Source organism: Sorex araneus, chromosome 4, assembly GCF_027595985.1.
Source record: "Sorex araneus isolate mSorAra2 chromosome 4, mSorAra2.pri, whole genome shotgun sequence".
NCBI classification, from domain to species: domain Eukaryota; kingdom Metazoa; phylum Chordata; class Mammalia; order Eulipotyphla; family Soricidae; genus Sorex; species Sorex araneus.
This window is the reverse complement of record NC_073305.1, coordinates 206,290,480-206,305,592: the sequence shown is the minus strand read 5'-3', so window position 1 is coordinate 206,305,592 and position 15,113 is coordinate 206,290,480. Positions and strand designations below refer to the sequence as shown.

General features: G+C 45.1%; 1 protein-coding gene across 3 annotated transcripts in view; it reads right to left on the bottom strand.

Annotated features, from left to right (window-relative positions):
• Positions 1-15,113, bottom strand: part of XPO6 (exportin 6) — a 108,340-nt gene that overhangs the window by 71,251 nt on the left and 21,976 nt on the right. For 2 of the 3 annotated variants that reach the window (XM_055135173.1, XM_055135171.1), the window contains exons 2-3: positions 3,167-3,257; positions 31-143 (exon numbers count right to left, since the gene is read on the bottom strand). In XM_055135173.1, the coding sequence (XP_054991148.1) occupies positions 31-143; positions 3,167-3,257 (204 nt within the window). Of the gene's footprint in view, positions 1-30; positions 144-3,166; positions 3,258-7,546; positions 7,678-15,113 lie in introns of all 3 variants that reach the window. The other variant, XM_055135172.1, reaches the window with a different exon arrangement.

The following is a 15,113-nucleotide window of genomic DNA, read 5'->3' as shown; positions in this document are numbered from 1 at the left end:
AGAACAGTATACCGTTAACTGACACCTCACCTCAAAAACTGTCAAGCTGTACATCATTACATAGTCGTTCCTGGTGCTGGAGAGAAAGTACAGGCAGAATCTCCAGGCTCCTATTTGCTGGGCAAAGTTGTTAAGAAGCTCCTCTGTAAAAATTAAAAAACAACAAAAAAGGCTATGAAAATACAAGAAATTAGTACAAGGCTGAGCAGTCAAACTTTTTTTATTTCTCCTTGGATTTTTTTTTTTTTTTTTGCTTTTTTGGGTCACACCCAGCAATGCACAGGGGTCACTCCTGGCTCATGCACTCAGGAATCACCCCTGGCGGTGCTCAGGGGACCATATGGGATGCTGGGATTTGAACCCGGGTCGGCCGTGTGCAAAGCAAACGCCCTACCCGCTGTGCTATTGCTCCAGCCCCGCAGTCAAACTTTTTAAAGCACACTTTCTCCTTTTAATAGTGCCCAATGAATAGGTTAAGACTAGCCTTTATCAATAGGGAATAGGGGGTAAGAAAAAGAAGAATGCAAAAGAATTCAATACAACTACTTCACTTCATCTGTATTGTTTCTGTCTCCACACCGAACACCTGTCAGAAGAAGGGCAGCCACGGAGGCTGACGACGCAGCCCGGCCACATCCACCCATCTGCTCCCTCTTCCCTCGGCCCAAGGCTGCAGCCCTGCTGGAGGGACACACCCTGACCTGACTGAGGCACCTCAGGAAAAACAACACCCAGAGTCCAAATCCACAGGCAGGGGCTGAGAGCCTCTACCAAGCCCATGGAGAAGCAGGCAGCGCAGCAGGCTGCCCACCGCTGCGCACAGCCTCCTGCAACCGCCGCCCACCAGCACCCTGCCACTGGGCCAAGGGAAGCTGGTGGCTTGGTTTTAGGATTATGCACAAACTACTGTGAGGCCAATCAAACTGGAGAGAATAGCTCTGACTGGAAGTGAGGAACTCTGAACTCCTCTGTAGACTTCGCTGCCAATTCATTTAGCCTGATCCCGAGCGAAGCACAGCTCCTACATGCTGCAGCTTTCTCCACTATTAAAATGCCACATTCTCTCTCGGGGTCCCTGCCAACAGCCCTAAATTCAGAGCACTCATAGCACCTTTGGTAGGGGGGTGGATAGAACCCCATAATGAGATCCCCCACCCCTATCTCTACTGCCATCTTTTCAACTACCTAACTAGGAAAATCTTCAGCTTACCCAGAGACACTGCAGAAGAAAAGATGAAAAAAAAAAAGTGATTCTAGCCCACACATTCAAATGAAGTTAGCAAGACTAGATAAAACAAAGACTGGAAGTAAGACACACCCACCCACTTCAGGGAACCACGCTAGCAGACTCCCCTTAGACATCTGGTTATTGAAAGTTATTTTAAATAAGATTCGAAAACAAACACATTTGGAAGATTCTACTTTTGATTCATGAATGCTTAAGGTGAGCAAGTATCTACTTTGCAAAGGAAAAACTAAGAGCCAAAACAAAAGTATGTTAATTATAGGCTTAAAAAAAAAGAATAACCAAGAAAATTAGGCTGAAATACAATACCCTGAGAGAAAAGATCCTTCTCCACCTTTGGTTTAAAAAAAAAAAAAAAGGTCACCTGGGCCAGGAGATCGTATAGCAATGCACACAACCAACCGTACTGCACTCCCTGGCAGCCCGTATGATTCCCTGCATCCCACCAGGAGTGCTCCCTGCGCACAGAGCTAGGACTAAACCCTGAGTACTGCTAGGTATATTTCTCCCACTTAAAAAAATTATACTCTAGTAAGTGGCCTCTGGAGCATATGGTTCAATGATCCCCAGGGCACCACCAGTAGTATATACCCCAAACACTGAGCCTGGAAACAACAAAATCACTTGTGATATTTTATGACATAAGGTACAGACTTCATACACCTGACCAAGGGGGGTGGGGAAGGGGGTATCCTCTGGGGGCAGGAGCACTGAAACCCATGGAGGAATAGGAAAGAACCTAGGGGAAAAGCAGAGGGCCCCTCGAGTCTGCAGCCTGCCTGTCTATGGGCACAGCATCTATAAGCTACCCTTAACTAATGGATGCTCTGTTCTCAAGAGCATACTCCCTCAGAAAAGCATGTAGGGCAGGCCCCCAAAATAACACACGTTTAATATCTAAGAACAAAGAAATTATTAGCATCTACCAGGAATCAATTTGAACTCCAAGTATACAAGGGAAGAGGGGCTTCAGCCAAACCTGCCACTAGGAAATTTAAGTAGCAATCAAGCTTTGGACCAATGGCAGAGATCAGCTGTAACACGTAACTGGCCAACATGACAGAGAAATGGAACTCCCGCATCCTGGAGGCAAAGAAAATGGCCTCTGAGGTGATGAAGGCAAAGTTGTTGCAGAGTTATAGGTTTAGAGAAAAACAATTTTCATTATAAAGGTGAGATACAGAGAAACAGTTTCTATGCTCAAGTTTTATTCTCAAGGAAATGAGTGAGGACAACTCAGAGGGAAAATGTGACTCATCTAGAGCCCCCAGCACTATGCCCCAGAGGCAGAATTCTGACATTCAAATGCCTTTTCTAATTTAAAGTATGTTTTAAAAATGTTCCTGCAAATTCATATAAAATCCAAGAGACAGTTCTAGAAGGTGCTGAGGATCCCAGGAGACCTACTGTGCTTACAAATCCACCTCTGGGCTGTTGTAGCTTTTATCTGTCAGAATTCAGAGAAAGGGAAAGACAACAGAGCTCGGAGAAAAGCAAGACACAAAGGAAACAGCAGCCAGAAGAATCTCTGGGTTCTCCATGAGCTCAGATTACGCACCAAAGGCCAGGTTCAGTTGAACATTACCAGAGCTTTGTTTCGTTTTGTTTTTGGTTTGAAGTTGACAGCCACAGACTTCTTATCAACTTTTATCAACTTCAGAACTGAGAAGGAAGCAGGGGAAAGAACTTCCACCTTGGTCAAAAGAAAATTCATCACCGCAGACCAGAGTGGGCTGCATGGACTGTGGGCTGGAGCCCTTCTAGATTTTCAGACCTCACCGACCACCAACCAACAGTACCTGGGCAAAAATGGGCAAGAATTCAAGGGGAAGATACACAGGCTGCACGAGCCAAACTTCCCAGTCCGTCCTCCCAGGCGGGGCCTGTTGGTGATAAATGAGAACACAATGCCTCACTTACCTATCTCACGTTTTCTTTCATTCGTTGTACAATCATGGAAAAATTCTGTCATCAGACTTTCCAGTGCCCTGAGGGAGGCTTCTTCAGATGCCTAACAAAAGAATTTGAAAGGGGAAAAAAATTAATAAAGTGTGTCCTCATTTTCACTGTTTCTCAGTTCCTTCCAGGTCACACTTAACAGTAACAGTACTTCCTCAAAAACAACTTTAACATTCTTCAGATACACATGTACAAGCCAGAAAACATAAAGGGATTTTTCTGGCTGACTGGAAATCCAAATGTCCTTATACTCTATTAACTATAGGCTGCTGTGCAACTGATTTTCAATTATTTATATTAGAAATGGGGGTAGCTAATTTAAAAATTCATTTTGGAAGCATTCCAAAAGCAAAGGAACAGGAAGGTTCTGACCCTGAGACAGACAGAATGGAGAGATCAGGGAAGGATTAGGCTCCTAGCCATCAAGAATACTGACCTCCATGCCTCAATTAGTCTAATTTTGATCCAGAGTCATTTTAGACTGCTAAGAAGATTCTTAGGGTTTCTGACGATGCTTCAGGAGACAAACAGCCATTTTCGGCCAATGGAACTAGCAGTCAAGTTGCGCCCAGACTCAGAATTCGACAGCACCTCCCACCACAGGCCCACAGAGAACCAAACTCTGAGCATAAGCTCCCTGAAGAGAGAACAGCCACAGCCCCTCTTCCCCAGGAGACCCCAAACTCACTTCCTCTTCTCACTGCAGTGGCAGACAGCAGTTGCAGTGATGAGTTTGCTTCAATACTCCCTTCACACACCCATTTGCAGAAACAATATACCCTGAGCACTGTGGAGTCGTCACTGCCATCAGCCTACTACCCAGAGTCCAGGGAAAGTCTATGAAAGTCCCGCCTCTCATCACTATTCATCCCTTGCTTCCCTCTCCACAATCCTCTCTACTGTCCCCAAAGTAACAGCTCACTATGAAAACTGCATCGTAAAACACAGTCACACTCAAACGCATTATGTACCAAACTACAACACCAGACCTGCCTGGTGGCTGCGAGGAAACTGGGCACTAGACTCTCAGTGGGTAACCCGTACTTCTTGGCACTGACACTAGTTACAGAGGTCGAATCAGGCTTGCACAAACCTATCGACATCAACTCGTGGATGCACATCCACCCCAAGGCACACGGGCACCATATTCAAGCAGTGCCAGGCACAGCACAATGGCAACTGCGCCGGCTGAGCTCTAACACACAGAGTGCTTGAGCAGTTGAGAGCTGGAGGCTGTGTCTGAATTTTATAACAAAAAAGAGCTCACTATTCCTTTTTCAAACTGACACCTTTTTGAACTCAACTGGAAAACACCCTTACAGTTGAGCTGTTTCAGAAAAAAAAAAAAAGAAAGAGAGCAAGCGAAGGAGGGGGAGAGAGAGATAAAGAGAGAGAGGGGGGGAAGGAGGGTAGGGGGAGGGAGGGAGAGAGAGAGAGAGAGAAAGGGAGAGAGAGAGAGAGAGCATCTTTTCAAATACAGAAATCACTAGAACCAAAGAATAAAGGCTGCAGTTTGGCTTTTGGTTTCGTTTGGGGGCTACACCTGGGTGTGTTCCAGGGACCACGCAGTGCCCAGGATGGAACTTGGGTCCCAGACATAGCCATCACCCAGCCCAGTGCTGTTTCATTTACCCTGTTTCCAGTGCTTGCCTTAACAGAGGCTCACTGTTCTCACTGAAGAACTTTCTAAATAAATGCTATAAATTCATTTTTTTGTTTTGTCTTGTTTTTGGCTTTTTGGGTCACACCCGGCGATGCACAGGGGTTACTCCTGGCTCATACAGTCAGGAATTACTCCTGGCGGTGCTCAGGGGACCATATGGGATGCTGGGAATAAAACCCAGGTTGGCTGGGTGCAAGGCAAACGCCCTCCCCACTGTGCTGTCACTCCAGCCCCTGAATTCAAATTTTTAAGGGACTTATTAAATATGAGAATGCTTTGGTCTGCTTCATAAACTCACTCGGTACACCATTTGTAAAAAGGACTGACTTACTACATGGGCCAGGGAGACAGCACAGGGCCAGGGATATGCTTTATTCGTGCAGGATGGTGCCCCAAGCACAGGTGCAAATAACCCTAGAAATCTCTGGGCTCCACCAGGTGTGGCCCTCGTGGACCCAGGGTCCCTAAGAGGCATCACATTCTTAGGCCCTAGCATTCAACCAGCTGGCCAGTAGGCCAAGGGTCACCAGAGTGGCCTGGTTCCCCACTACAAGCACTCCTCAAGAGCTGCCCCCCCCAAAAAAAAGAATTTGCTGTTTTAAAAGTTTGGGGACCACAGTGGGCAGGGCTCTTGCCTTGCATCACCCGGGTTCAATCCCCAGCACCCTATAGGCTTCCCCAGCACCACCAGGAGTAAACCCTGAGTGCGGAGCCAAAAGTAACCTTTGTGCATCACCTGGTGTGGCCCAAAAACAAAACAAACAAAAGAAAAGTTTTGGGGCCAAAAAAGATAGTACAGAGGTCAAGGTGCACGCCTTGCATCACACAGTCTGAGAATCATCAGGTACAGCCTTGAGACGCACCCGGATGTGGGCCTGGGAATTCTCAGCACTGCAGGCTCAGCCCTTTCAGACTGAACCAGCGGGGACTCCTGAGCACAACTTGAAAGACCCAAAAAATAAAATAGAAAGGAACTTTGTCGGGACATACTAAAAATCAAAGCAAAATCTCATGTTAAAGTAACTTACTGGCAAAAATTACAAAGAAATCAAGAGTAGTGTATTGAATTCAGGTCAGATATTTGATTAAAATAAATGACTAACTCTTCCAACATCAAAATGAGCCCCTGAAAACCAAGGATCTGTCAGGTCACCCACAGTGTTTCCTGGTAGCAAGTCTCCTTAGCCTAGAAAGCCCTGGCCCTCATGTCCAGGTCACCAACTCCCAATGGGAGAGGACACTGGACACTGAAGCCTGTGGGCTTACTTACAGGTCAGGCTTTATTGATTCATTGATTAAAGGTTTTGGGCCACACCCAGCAATACTCAGGGATTACTTCTGGCTCTGTGCTCAGGAATCATTTCTGGCGGTGCTTAGGGGACCATATGGGATGCTGGGAATTGAACCCAGGCCGCATGCAACGCTGCAAGGCAAACATCCTACCCGCTATACTATCGCTCCAGCCCCCAGGTCAGGTTTTGTTTTGTTTTTCTTTTTTTGGGGGGGTCACACCCGGAGATGCTCAGGGGTTACTCCTGGCGCTGAACTGAGGAATTACTCCCAGCAGTGCTCAGGGGACCACATGGAGATCGAACCCCCAGGTCAGACTTGAAAGCCTCTGGGCAAGTTGCTGACAATCTCCCAAAGGATCTACTCTACCCCTATCACTAGCCCCACAGGCCTCTCCCTTAAGCTCCAGAAGGAAGCATTCCAACATAAAGTAGGAAGATAAAAAGTATCCACAAGGATCACAGGATGGATGGATGCGCTCACCAAATGCCATGTGAAAAAGAATTTCCAGGGCTGGAGTGATAGCACAGCGGGTAGGGCGTTTGCCTTGCACGCGGCCGACCCGGGTTCAAATCCCAGCATCCCATATGGTCCCCTGAGCACCGCCACGGGTGATTCCTGAGTGCATGAGCCAGGAGTGACCCCTGTGCATTGCTGGGTGTGACCCAAAAAGCAAAAAAAAAAAAAAAAAAAAACCAATTTCCAATCTAATCTGTGGCATCATCACATCAGGTGTCTCTCCTGAAGAAAAACCACGTTCATCAGTTCTATAACTGAAGTATTAACATACATAACACTGTATGTCATGAGGAACAAATAAAATCATAAAGCTGCCACAAAGACTCTACTGAGTTATCTAAGTTACAGCTGCTATTATTTGTATTTGGACCTGAATACCAAAAGAAAACAGACCAAAGCAAAACAACAGAAGTGGTCAGACCTCCTTTGAAACTGGAGATTCTTGCTCTTAAGGCCTAAGGGCTCTGTCCCAAACAAATAGAGTGGGGTTTTTCCAACTGGATTTTGAAATGAAACTATGCAAGATTACAGAAGTAAGGAAAGCTGATAGTTTGCCATGGTCATACAAAGATGTAGAGACATAAAAGAAAATTACATATACACATAAACATACATGTATATGTGTGTGTGGTTTGTGTGTATGTGTGTGTGTGTTGGGGTGACCTACAAATGGTTGGAGAACTTTGATGAACTGTCCCTGATTTAAACAAGAAAGCCACTGGAACCTCTGTCAACTGTTTGAAGCAGGCAGTGAAACAGAATCCAGACAGCAATAGGATTAGGAACTAATGGCAAGTGAGGACGTAGTGACAGACTACACTCTCAATCAATCAAAGAACAAAGAACATAAAACAACAAAAACCTCATACCATGGTGTGGCAGGGAGAGATGTTAATTCCCAAAGGCTCTCCAAGCACTGCGCTAATTTATGAAAAACTCCCAGGACTCAGATATACACGTGACAGCTGCTGACCTGGTGCTTGGGATTCACAGCTCATACCTTTGGGAGCAAAGGGGGGAGATTAGTCTTAAACCAGGGGAACCACACTCACACAAACCAAATCCCAAGGGAACGTAGACCCAGAAAGGTAAAAACAATAAAGCAACTAGAAGATAACTAAAAGATCTTCATGACCACAGAATAGGGAAGGCTTTCCTAATGCATTAAGCATGAAGGAAAACTGATAAATCAGAATGATCAACAGATGGCATGATGAGAGGAATAAAGAAACAAGCCACAAAATGGCAAAAGATCATTTCCAAAAGTGAGAATAAAGAACTGATATCAGAATATAAAATGCTGAGGCTGGAGAGATAGCACAGCAAATAACACAGCTGACCAGGGTTTGATCCCCAACACCACATACGGTACCCGGAGCCCCACCAAGAGTGGTCTGAGCACAGTTGGGTGTGCCCCCCCCAAAAAACAGAGAGGATGTAAAATAATTTCCACAAATCAGTAAAACAGAAGATGTAATATTTCAACAGGCAAATTAGAGATCTTGGAATACTGAAGACGGGTCTGGTATAGTAGCACTGCAACTATACAACGACTTTAATAGTACTGTAAGCTATAATAACTGTTAATACTGCAATTTAAAAAAATTTTTTTAATTCTTAAAAACCCTTACAGAGGCCGGTGGATAGGTCAGCAGGCTGGAACACATGCTTTGCATACAAGAGGTCCAGGTTTGATCCCAACACCACAGGGTCTCCAGAGCGCCAAAGGAAGAACACAGCTAAAAGCTGCTGAGTACCAACAGGTGTGGCCCCAAAACCAGACCCAGGATAGGGAAGAAGTCAACAGATCTTGGGCAGGTTAGTGATGGTGAACATACAGTAAATTTGTATTTTAAAAAAGTCACAACACTAACATTATTGTAACCTGTCACTTAAACTACAACTAAAAGCATTTCTTAAAGCTTATAAGCCTAGCCTGCTTGCCACTCAGTCCCAGGTGAGGCCTGCCTCCTGCTGACATCACTGGACCTGTTCTAGACTGGGAGGCCAAGGCCCTCGCTACTGGGTGGGTCCCAGCCCCTCCACACCCTACCTTCGCCCTGCTGAAGTGCCCACACCACAGCTCCTGAAGCATGTGACTACATAAGCAGCCGCATATAGTATGAAAAGAAATGAACAGCACACCAGAGAACATCTGGATGAGTACAAGAGGAGTATTATACAAGTCACCAGAGCCCCTGAAGAACAGGGAGGCAGATGTGATAATAAAGAAATCATTAAGAACCCAGAGGTGAGGATTACAGCTGCGCTCCAAGCACATGCCAGAGTAGTTTCTGAGCACCACTGGCTGTGGCCCAGAAAAACAAAAGCAGTCTCTAAAAGACAGTAACAAGCTTGTTCACCAAGCCATGTTCTCCCTTGAACATTCATCTCATTTGCTTCTCTGTGTTTCTCTGCTTACCTAATTGTTCACTTTGGATAAGCCTGTGTTCTCTCTTGAACCCACTTCTCCCTTCCTCACTCAGCTCTCACATCTTTTCTAAATGAGTTTCAATAAAAATTATCTGCCTTCACAAAATAATTTTAAAAAAAGAGTAGACAGTAACGAGTGAAGAAGATGTAGAGCATCTGAGACATGCACAAAATATACCCCTGCAGGGGGCAAAGTCGAGTAGAAGCATTTTGGAAGACCACCTGGTAGCTGTATGTATACATACTTCACGTAGCACTGTAGCACTGTTGTCATGATGTTCATCGATTTGTTCGAGCGGGCACCAGTAACGTCTCCATTGTGAGACTTGTTGTTACTGTTTTGGGCATACAGAATACGCCACGGGTACATTGCCAGGCTCTGCCGTGAGGGCAGGATACTCTTGGTAGCTTGCCCGGCTCTCCAAGGGGGACGGAGGAACCAAACCCGAGTCGGCCACGTGCAAGGCAAACACCCTATCTGCCATGCTATTCCTGCAATTCTACTCCTTGATCAGAGAGCAGTGAAAATCTGTAAATCTATACCCCAAAATTGCACACAAAGTTTCACAGCACCATTACTCATAATATCCCAGAAAGTCCAAAGAGCCCAAAGGTACATCAGTTTATTCACAAGAGAATTTACAAGAAAGCAAGAATGAATCTAGCTACAAGGAACAACACAAATGAAACTCATAAGTGTTAAGTTAAAAGAAGCCTCCACACCCCTGTAAATATATTACCCTAACTATAATAAATTAGAAAATAAAATAAAGGAAACCAAAGCACATCTTCCCTTTCTCATTTTTTTTTTCTTTTTGGGTCACACCTGGCGATGCACAGGTGTTACTCCTAGCTCTGCACTCAGGAACCACCCCTGGCCGTGCTCAGGGGACCATATGGGTTGCTGGGAATCGAACCCGGTTCGGCCGCATGCAAGGCAAACGCCCTACCCGCTGTGCTATTGCCCCAGCCCCTTCCCTTTCTCATTTTCACAGCACTCTTTAAAAATAAGCTAGTTTAAATCTCCAGTAACACGTATGGTCCCACAGACATCCTTCCTAAACACAGAACCAGGAATAGATCCTGAGCTCTGCAGGGTGGCACTGTAGCACTGTCATCCCGCTATTCATCAATTTGCTCAAGCAGGCACCAGCAATGTCTCCATTGTGAGACTTGTTGTTACTGTTTTTGGCATATCGAATATGCCACGGGTAGCTTGCCAGGCTCTGCCATGCAGGTATGACCCGAAAAATCACGCAAAAAAAAAAATTTAAAAACACAATAAGCTAAACAGACCTATGATGTTATCATCAGAACAGTTGTTGTCTTTGGAGAGAAGGGACTCTGGAGTGCTGGGATTACTCTGGGGTGCTGGCAATACTGGGGTGCTGGCAATACTTTGTATAACTTGAGAGTTATACAAAGATGATCACTTTACATGAGAATGTGTACATTAGGATGTGTAGAGACAGTTGCCTAAGCTTACAGGTATACTTACTTTTAACAATTAATTCATTATTTCCAAACAATAAATCTGTCATTGTTTTTCTTGTCTTAGGTCAACTATTATTAGAGTAAGGTGAGGGCCTGCAGCTCTGGTGCCGGCGAAGTCTGAGTGCAGGAGGCCTGCCTTCACAAGTACCAGTGTGGCAACACCAAGTACTACAATCCCGTAAGCCTATGATTTCCCCAGGAGTTGTCTGGCTCAACTCAACAGCAAATTAAAATCCTTGGGACAGTAAATGAATTAACTTGGCTCAGATACACTCTAGGAAATATGCATCTACCTAAAAGAAACCCATCTCCTGTTTCAGAAAGAGTTAAAAATCTGGAGAGCAGAAGACACCCTCCTGGGGGTGCCTGCTTTGGGTCTCTGCCGCGCACTGCAGCGTTGGCACCGCTGACGCCCTTCCTTACTAAGGAGCTGCTAGGTCAGCCAGACCTGTAGTCTCTCCCTCTCTGTGAGAGAGAAGGCTCTCCAAAGCGCAACTCTTCTTGACTCTTTGCCAACCCTCTATGTACACACGGAATGTCAGGAGATTCTCTGACTTGTTCAACACTCTTAGGAGCGTGCCTTTCCTCGACACTTTTCTACCGAGCCCTAGTCACCTCCTGCCTAGATTATCATCACCCCTCTACCAGTCACCTTGATAACAGCCTTCCCAATTTCAACCCAATCTATACTTCACCTATATTTAACATATATTGAATTTTATCTAAAAATATATCCAGGGGACCGGAGCGATAGCACAGCGGGTAGGGCGTTTGCCTTGCACGCGGCCGACCCGGGTTCGATCCCCGGCATCCCATATGGTCTCCCAAGCACCGCCAGGAGTAATTCCTGAGTGCAAAGCCAGGAGTAACCCCTGAGCATCGCTGGGTGTGACTCAAAAAGCAAATAAATAAATAAATAAATAAAAATATATCCAATAACTTTATATATGTAACAATGGTTTTTTTTGGGGGGGGGCCTTTTAGGTCACACCCAGCAATGCTCAGTGGTTTCTCCTGCTCTGCACTCAGGAATTACGCCTGGCGGTGCTTGGGGGGACCATATGGGATGCTGGGGATTGAACTCAGGCCAGCTGCGTGCAAGGCAAACCCCATACTTGCTGTACTATCGCTCTGGCCCCTATATTTATTCTTAAACATATTTTTTGCACACACACACACACACACACACACAAAACTATCAAGGTGCCAGGGACTAAGTCTAGAGCATCACACAAGAGCTATAGTTGCCTCACTAATCTCCTGCTCCCATTATTCTAATTTATTTTTTCTTTTTGGGTCACATCCAGAGATGTACAGGGGTTACTCCTGGCTTATGCACTCAGGAATTACTCCTGGCGGTGTGCAGGTGACTATATGGGATGCTGGGAATCGAACTCGGGTCAGCTTGCGTGCAAGGCAAATGCCCTCCCCGCTGTGCTATCTCTCCAGCCCCTGCTCCCATTATTCTAAGCCAGCTTTAAATCTAGCCAAACTGAGAATCTCAGTTACTCAACAAGCAAATGAGCACATGACTGAGCGAGTAAATGAGAAGTAAATCACACTATGATGCCTTCAAAGAATTGAAGGAGGGTGGTCTCTGGTTAAAGAAAGTAGACTATGCTCGCTAATGTCTATTGGTGGTCATACCCTCTTTCTTCTCCCCTTTTGAAACAGACATTCCCTAGATCCAACCCTATCTCCATGGGACCCCCAAGTCAGGCAGATCTCCATAAGCCTAGGCGAGATAGCACAGGCGGGCATCTCAGGGCCAGACAGGGGCTCTGCCCTGTCTTGGATGCCCAGGAGAGGACAAAGTGCCGAGAATGAGCTCTCACCAGCACAGGGGTCCATGATGGCAGAGTAGGAAACTGAGGCTAGACAACATGAACTGTTGGGGTATAGGTGGGAGACCCAGCAACAGTATGGAACACAGGGATCTTGCCCACACACGGGGCTGAGCCCAAGACTGGGAAGGCGTACACGGGATAGAGGGCAGCCTGGGACAGACAGGACCAGTGACTATGATCACAGGCAATACACTGTGTGGGACGGGACAGGGAAGTCATTCACGGGACAGGATAGCATGGGACAGACCAGTGATATTGTTCACGGAAGGCAAGTAGACAGCATGGGACAGGAAAGGGAAATCGTTCAAGGACCAGGCAGGATCAGGGACAGGACCTGGTCCTCATTCATGGGCTAAGGATAGGCTTGGACATCTGGTGAGAGACCTGAGCCCCTCAACTTTTCTGTACAATAAGCTTTCAATCTTATGAGTTTTGTCTGCAAATCTTTCATATAATTCTCAAGAACCCACCAGCTCAGGAAAACCCCCTTTCGCGCTGACAGTAGCACATTTAAAGGAGGCTTAGGGTTAGGGTTAGGGTTACAGTTAGGGTAAAAAAAGAAAAAGAACTTACACTTTCATATTTTAACTTTTGTAAATAATGCTGCACAGACATGGGTGGTTACTGCTTCTTATGTTAATGTTTTTCTATTTTTGCTTGAGATGTAAACAATTTTCACGACTGACAGCTGCTATCCCAGAAAGTATGAATGCAGGGGCCAAGCTAAGCAATGTGTTTATTAATTACCAATCAATAATAAAAAAAGAAATGAGGTATGTGAGAGACAAGAGTGCTGGGCATCAATCAGGGGGCTGTAGGAGAGACTGTGATATATAAAGCGTATGTGGAAGGGATCCGTCACGAAGTCCTTATCTGTTATATTAAATGAAGTTGCTTCTCTAGCAACATCTTTGAGCAATGATAAAAATTTTTGGTTTTAGATCATTGTTTCCAATTTATGTCATTATAAAATTTATAATTTTATAAATTCTTTTAAAATATATAATTGGCCACTTTTTTAAAAAAAAAAAAAAAGCCTGTTCCCCTTTTACTTTAGTTAACTTATGAAACTACTCACTGCATTTACAGTCTGGATTCCTTCTTGTTTTCATCTTTAGTTTTATCTTCCATTACTAAATGCCCAAGGAATTGTGCTGGTCATTTCACAAAAACAACAATTGAATAGCACAGACAGTGGCGTCAGATTGCTTGGGTTTGAATCACAATGTCTCCCCCTCTGCTGCCTAGTGACTTAACATGTCACTTTTCTTTCCTCTTATTCACACTTCAGGACAAGATCTAATACAGTGTGGTCTGAGGGTTGAATAAGTACACCGCCTAGCAAACATAGTGCCAGGAATAAAGGAAAGGGTGAAAGTCAGTAAACCGCTAAGACACCATGGGTAGTAGGCCTTTCTTCCTATCCAGAATATGCCCTGCCTAGAAAGATAACCTGCCTAAGAGGTTTGCATTTTCTAGATCAGCCGTCAGGGTCTGGTACTCAGACACTTGGCAGACTGAAGTCACCAGAGTAAAAGAAGCAAGAAGACTGTTAACATCACTTAGTTTTTCAGGAATACTGGGAGTTCCTCCAATTCAAGACACACATGACTCTGTTTAAATTTCCCCTTTTAAGAGTTCTAATCGTAATGACCTTTGCTCACACTCAATAAAAATGCTTCATAATTTGAAAAAAAATTAAAAATTAAAAAAAACAGGGCCCTGCTAATAATTTATCTTAAAAAACAGAGACATAAGTTGAATATGGTGCTTTGTGGGGCTGGGAATGAGGATTGCCTTCCATTGTGTAGGGCCCTGGGTTTAATCCCTGGTACCACACCAGAAACGGTGTTATGCTGCTAAATTCTCTCTACAACACCCACCCCACCACCACACCAGACCCATGTACATACACACACACACACACATACACGTAAATATTTTACAAAACTAGCAGTAGGAAGAAAATTACTTCTTTTAAAAGCATTTGGCAATTTTTGCTCTTTTCCAGGAGCAACATTTTCTATAGTCTAGAAGGACTGGTAAATCCTTCAGACTCCTGGACTCAGGCCATGACCTCCACAACATCCTTTAAAAATGAGGACTATGTGGGTAAGGCCACACGCCTGGCTCTTCAGCTGAGCCTCAGTCACATGTCCAAACCAACCATCTCTTCTGCAAATGGCTCCTATATCAAGCTGAATAAAACAGGTTGTATGCTTGTTTCCTCATGAGAGAGAGAGAGAACTAGAACCCAGAGTACCACTCAATACTGCTGTGGCATTGTACAGAGCTGTATTGCTTTCCCAACAGCGATCCCACATTAGCTATAGACACCAAGGTTAAAAAGTATCAAACGGGATAGAGAGATAGTACAGCACTACCCCAAGTATGATCATAAGATCCCCCCCAACCTGCAGGAGTGACTCCTGGGCACAGAGCAGGTGGCGGGGGGGGGGCGGCAGCGGCCCCGCATGGTTAATAGTCCAAAAAACAAAACCAAACTTGGTCTTAGAACTCATGACATTTGCAAAGAAAATCAACCTCCTCAGAATCTAAGGGATTGTCATAGGTAGCAAAACTCAAAAGAACAATCACTCTTCCTTACCCTTTTCTCCACTGCAAAGCAAATAAGAGGGAAAGAATTCAGGTCTGTGGGTCT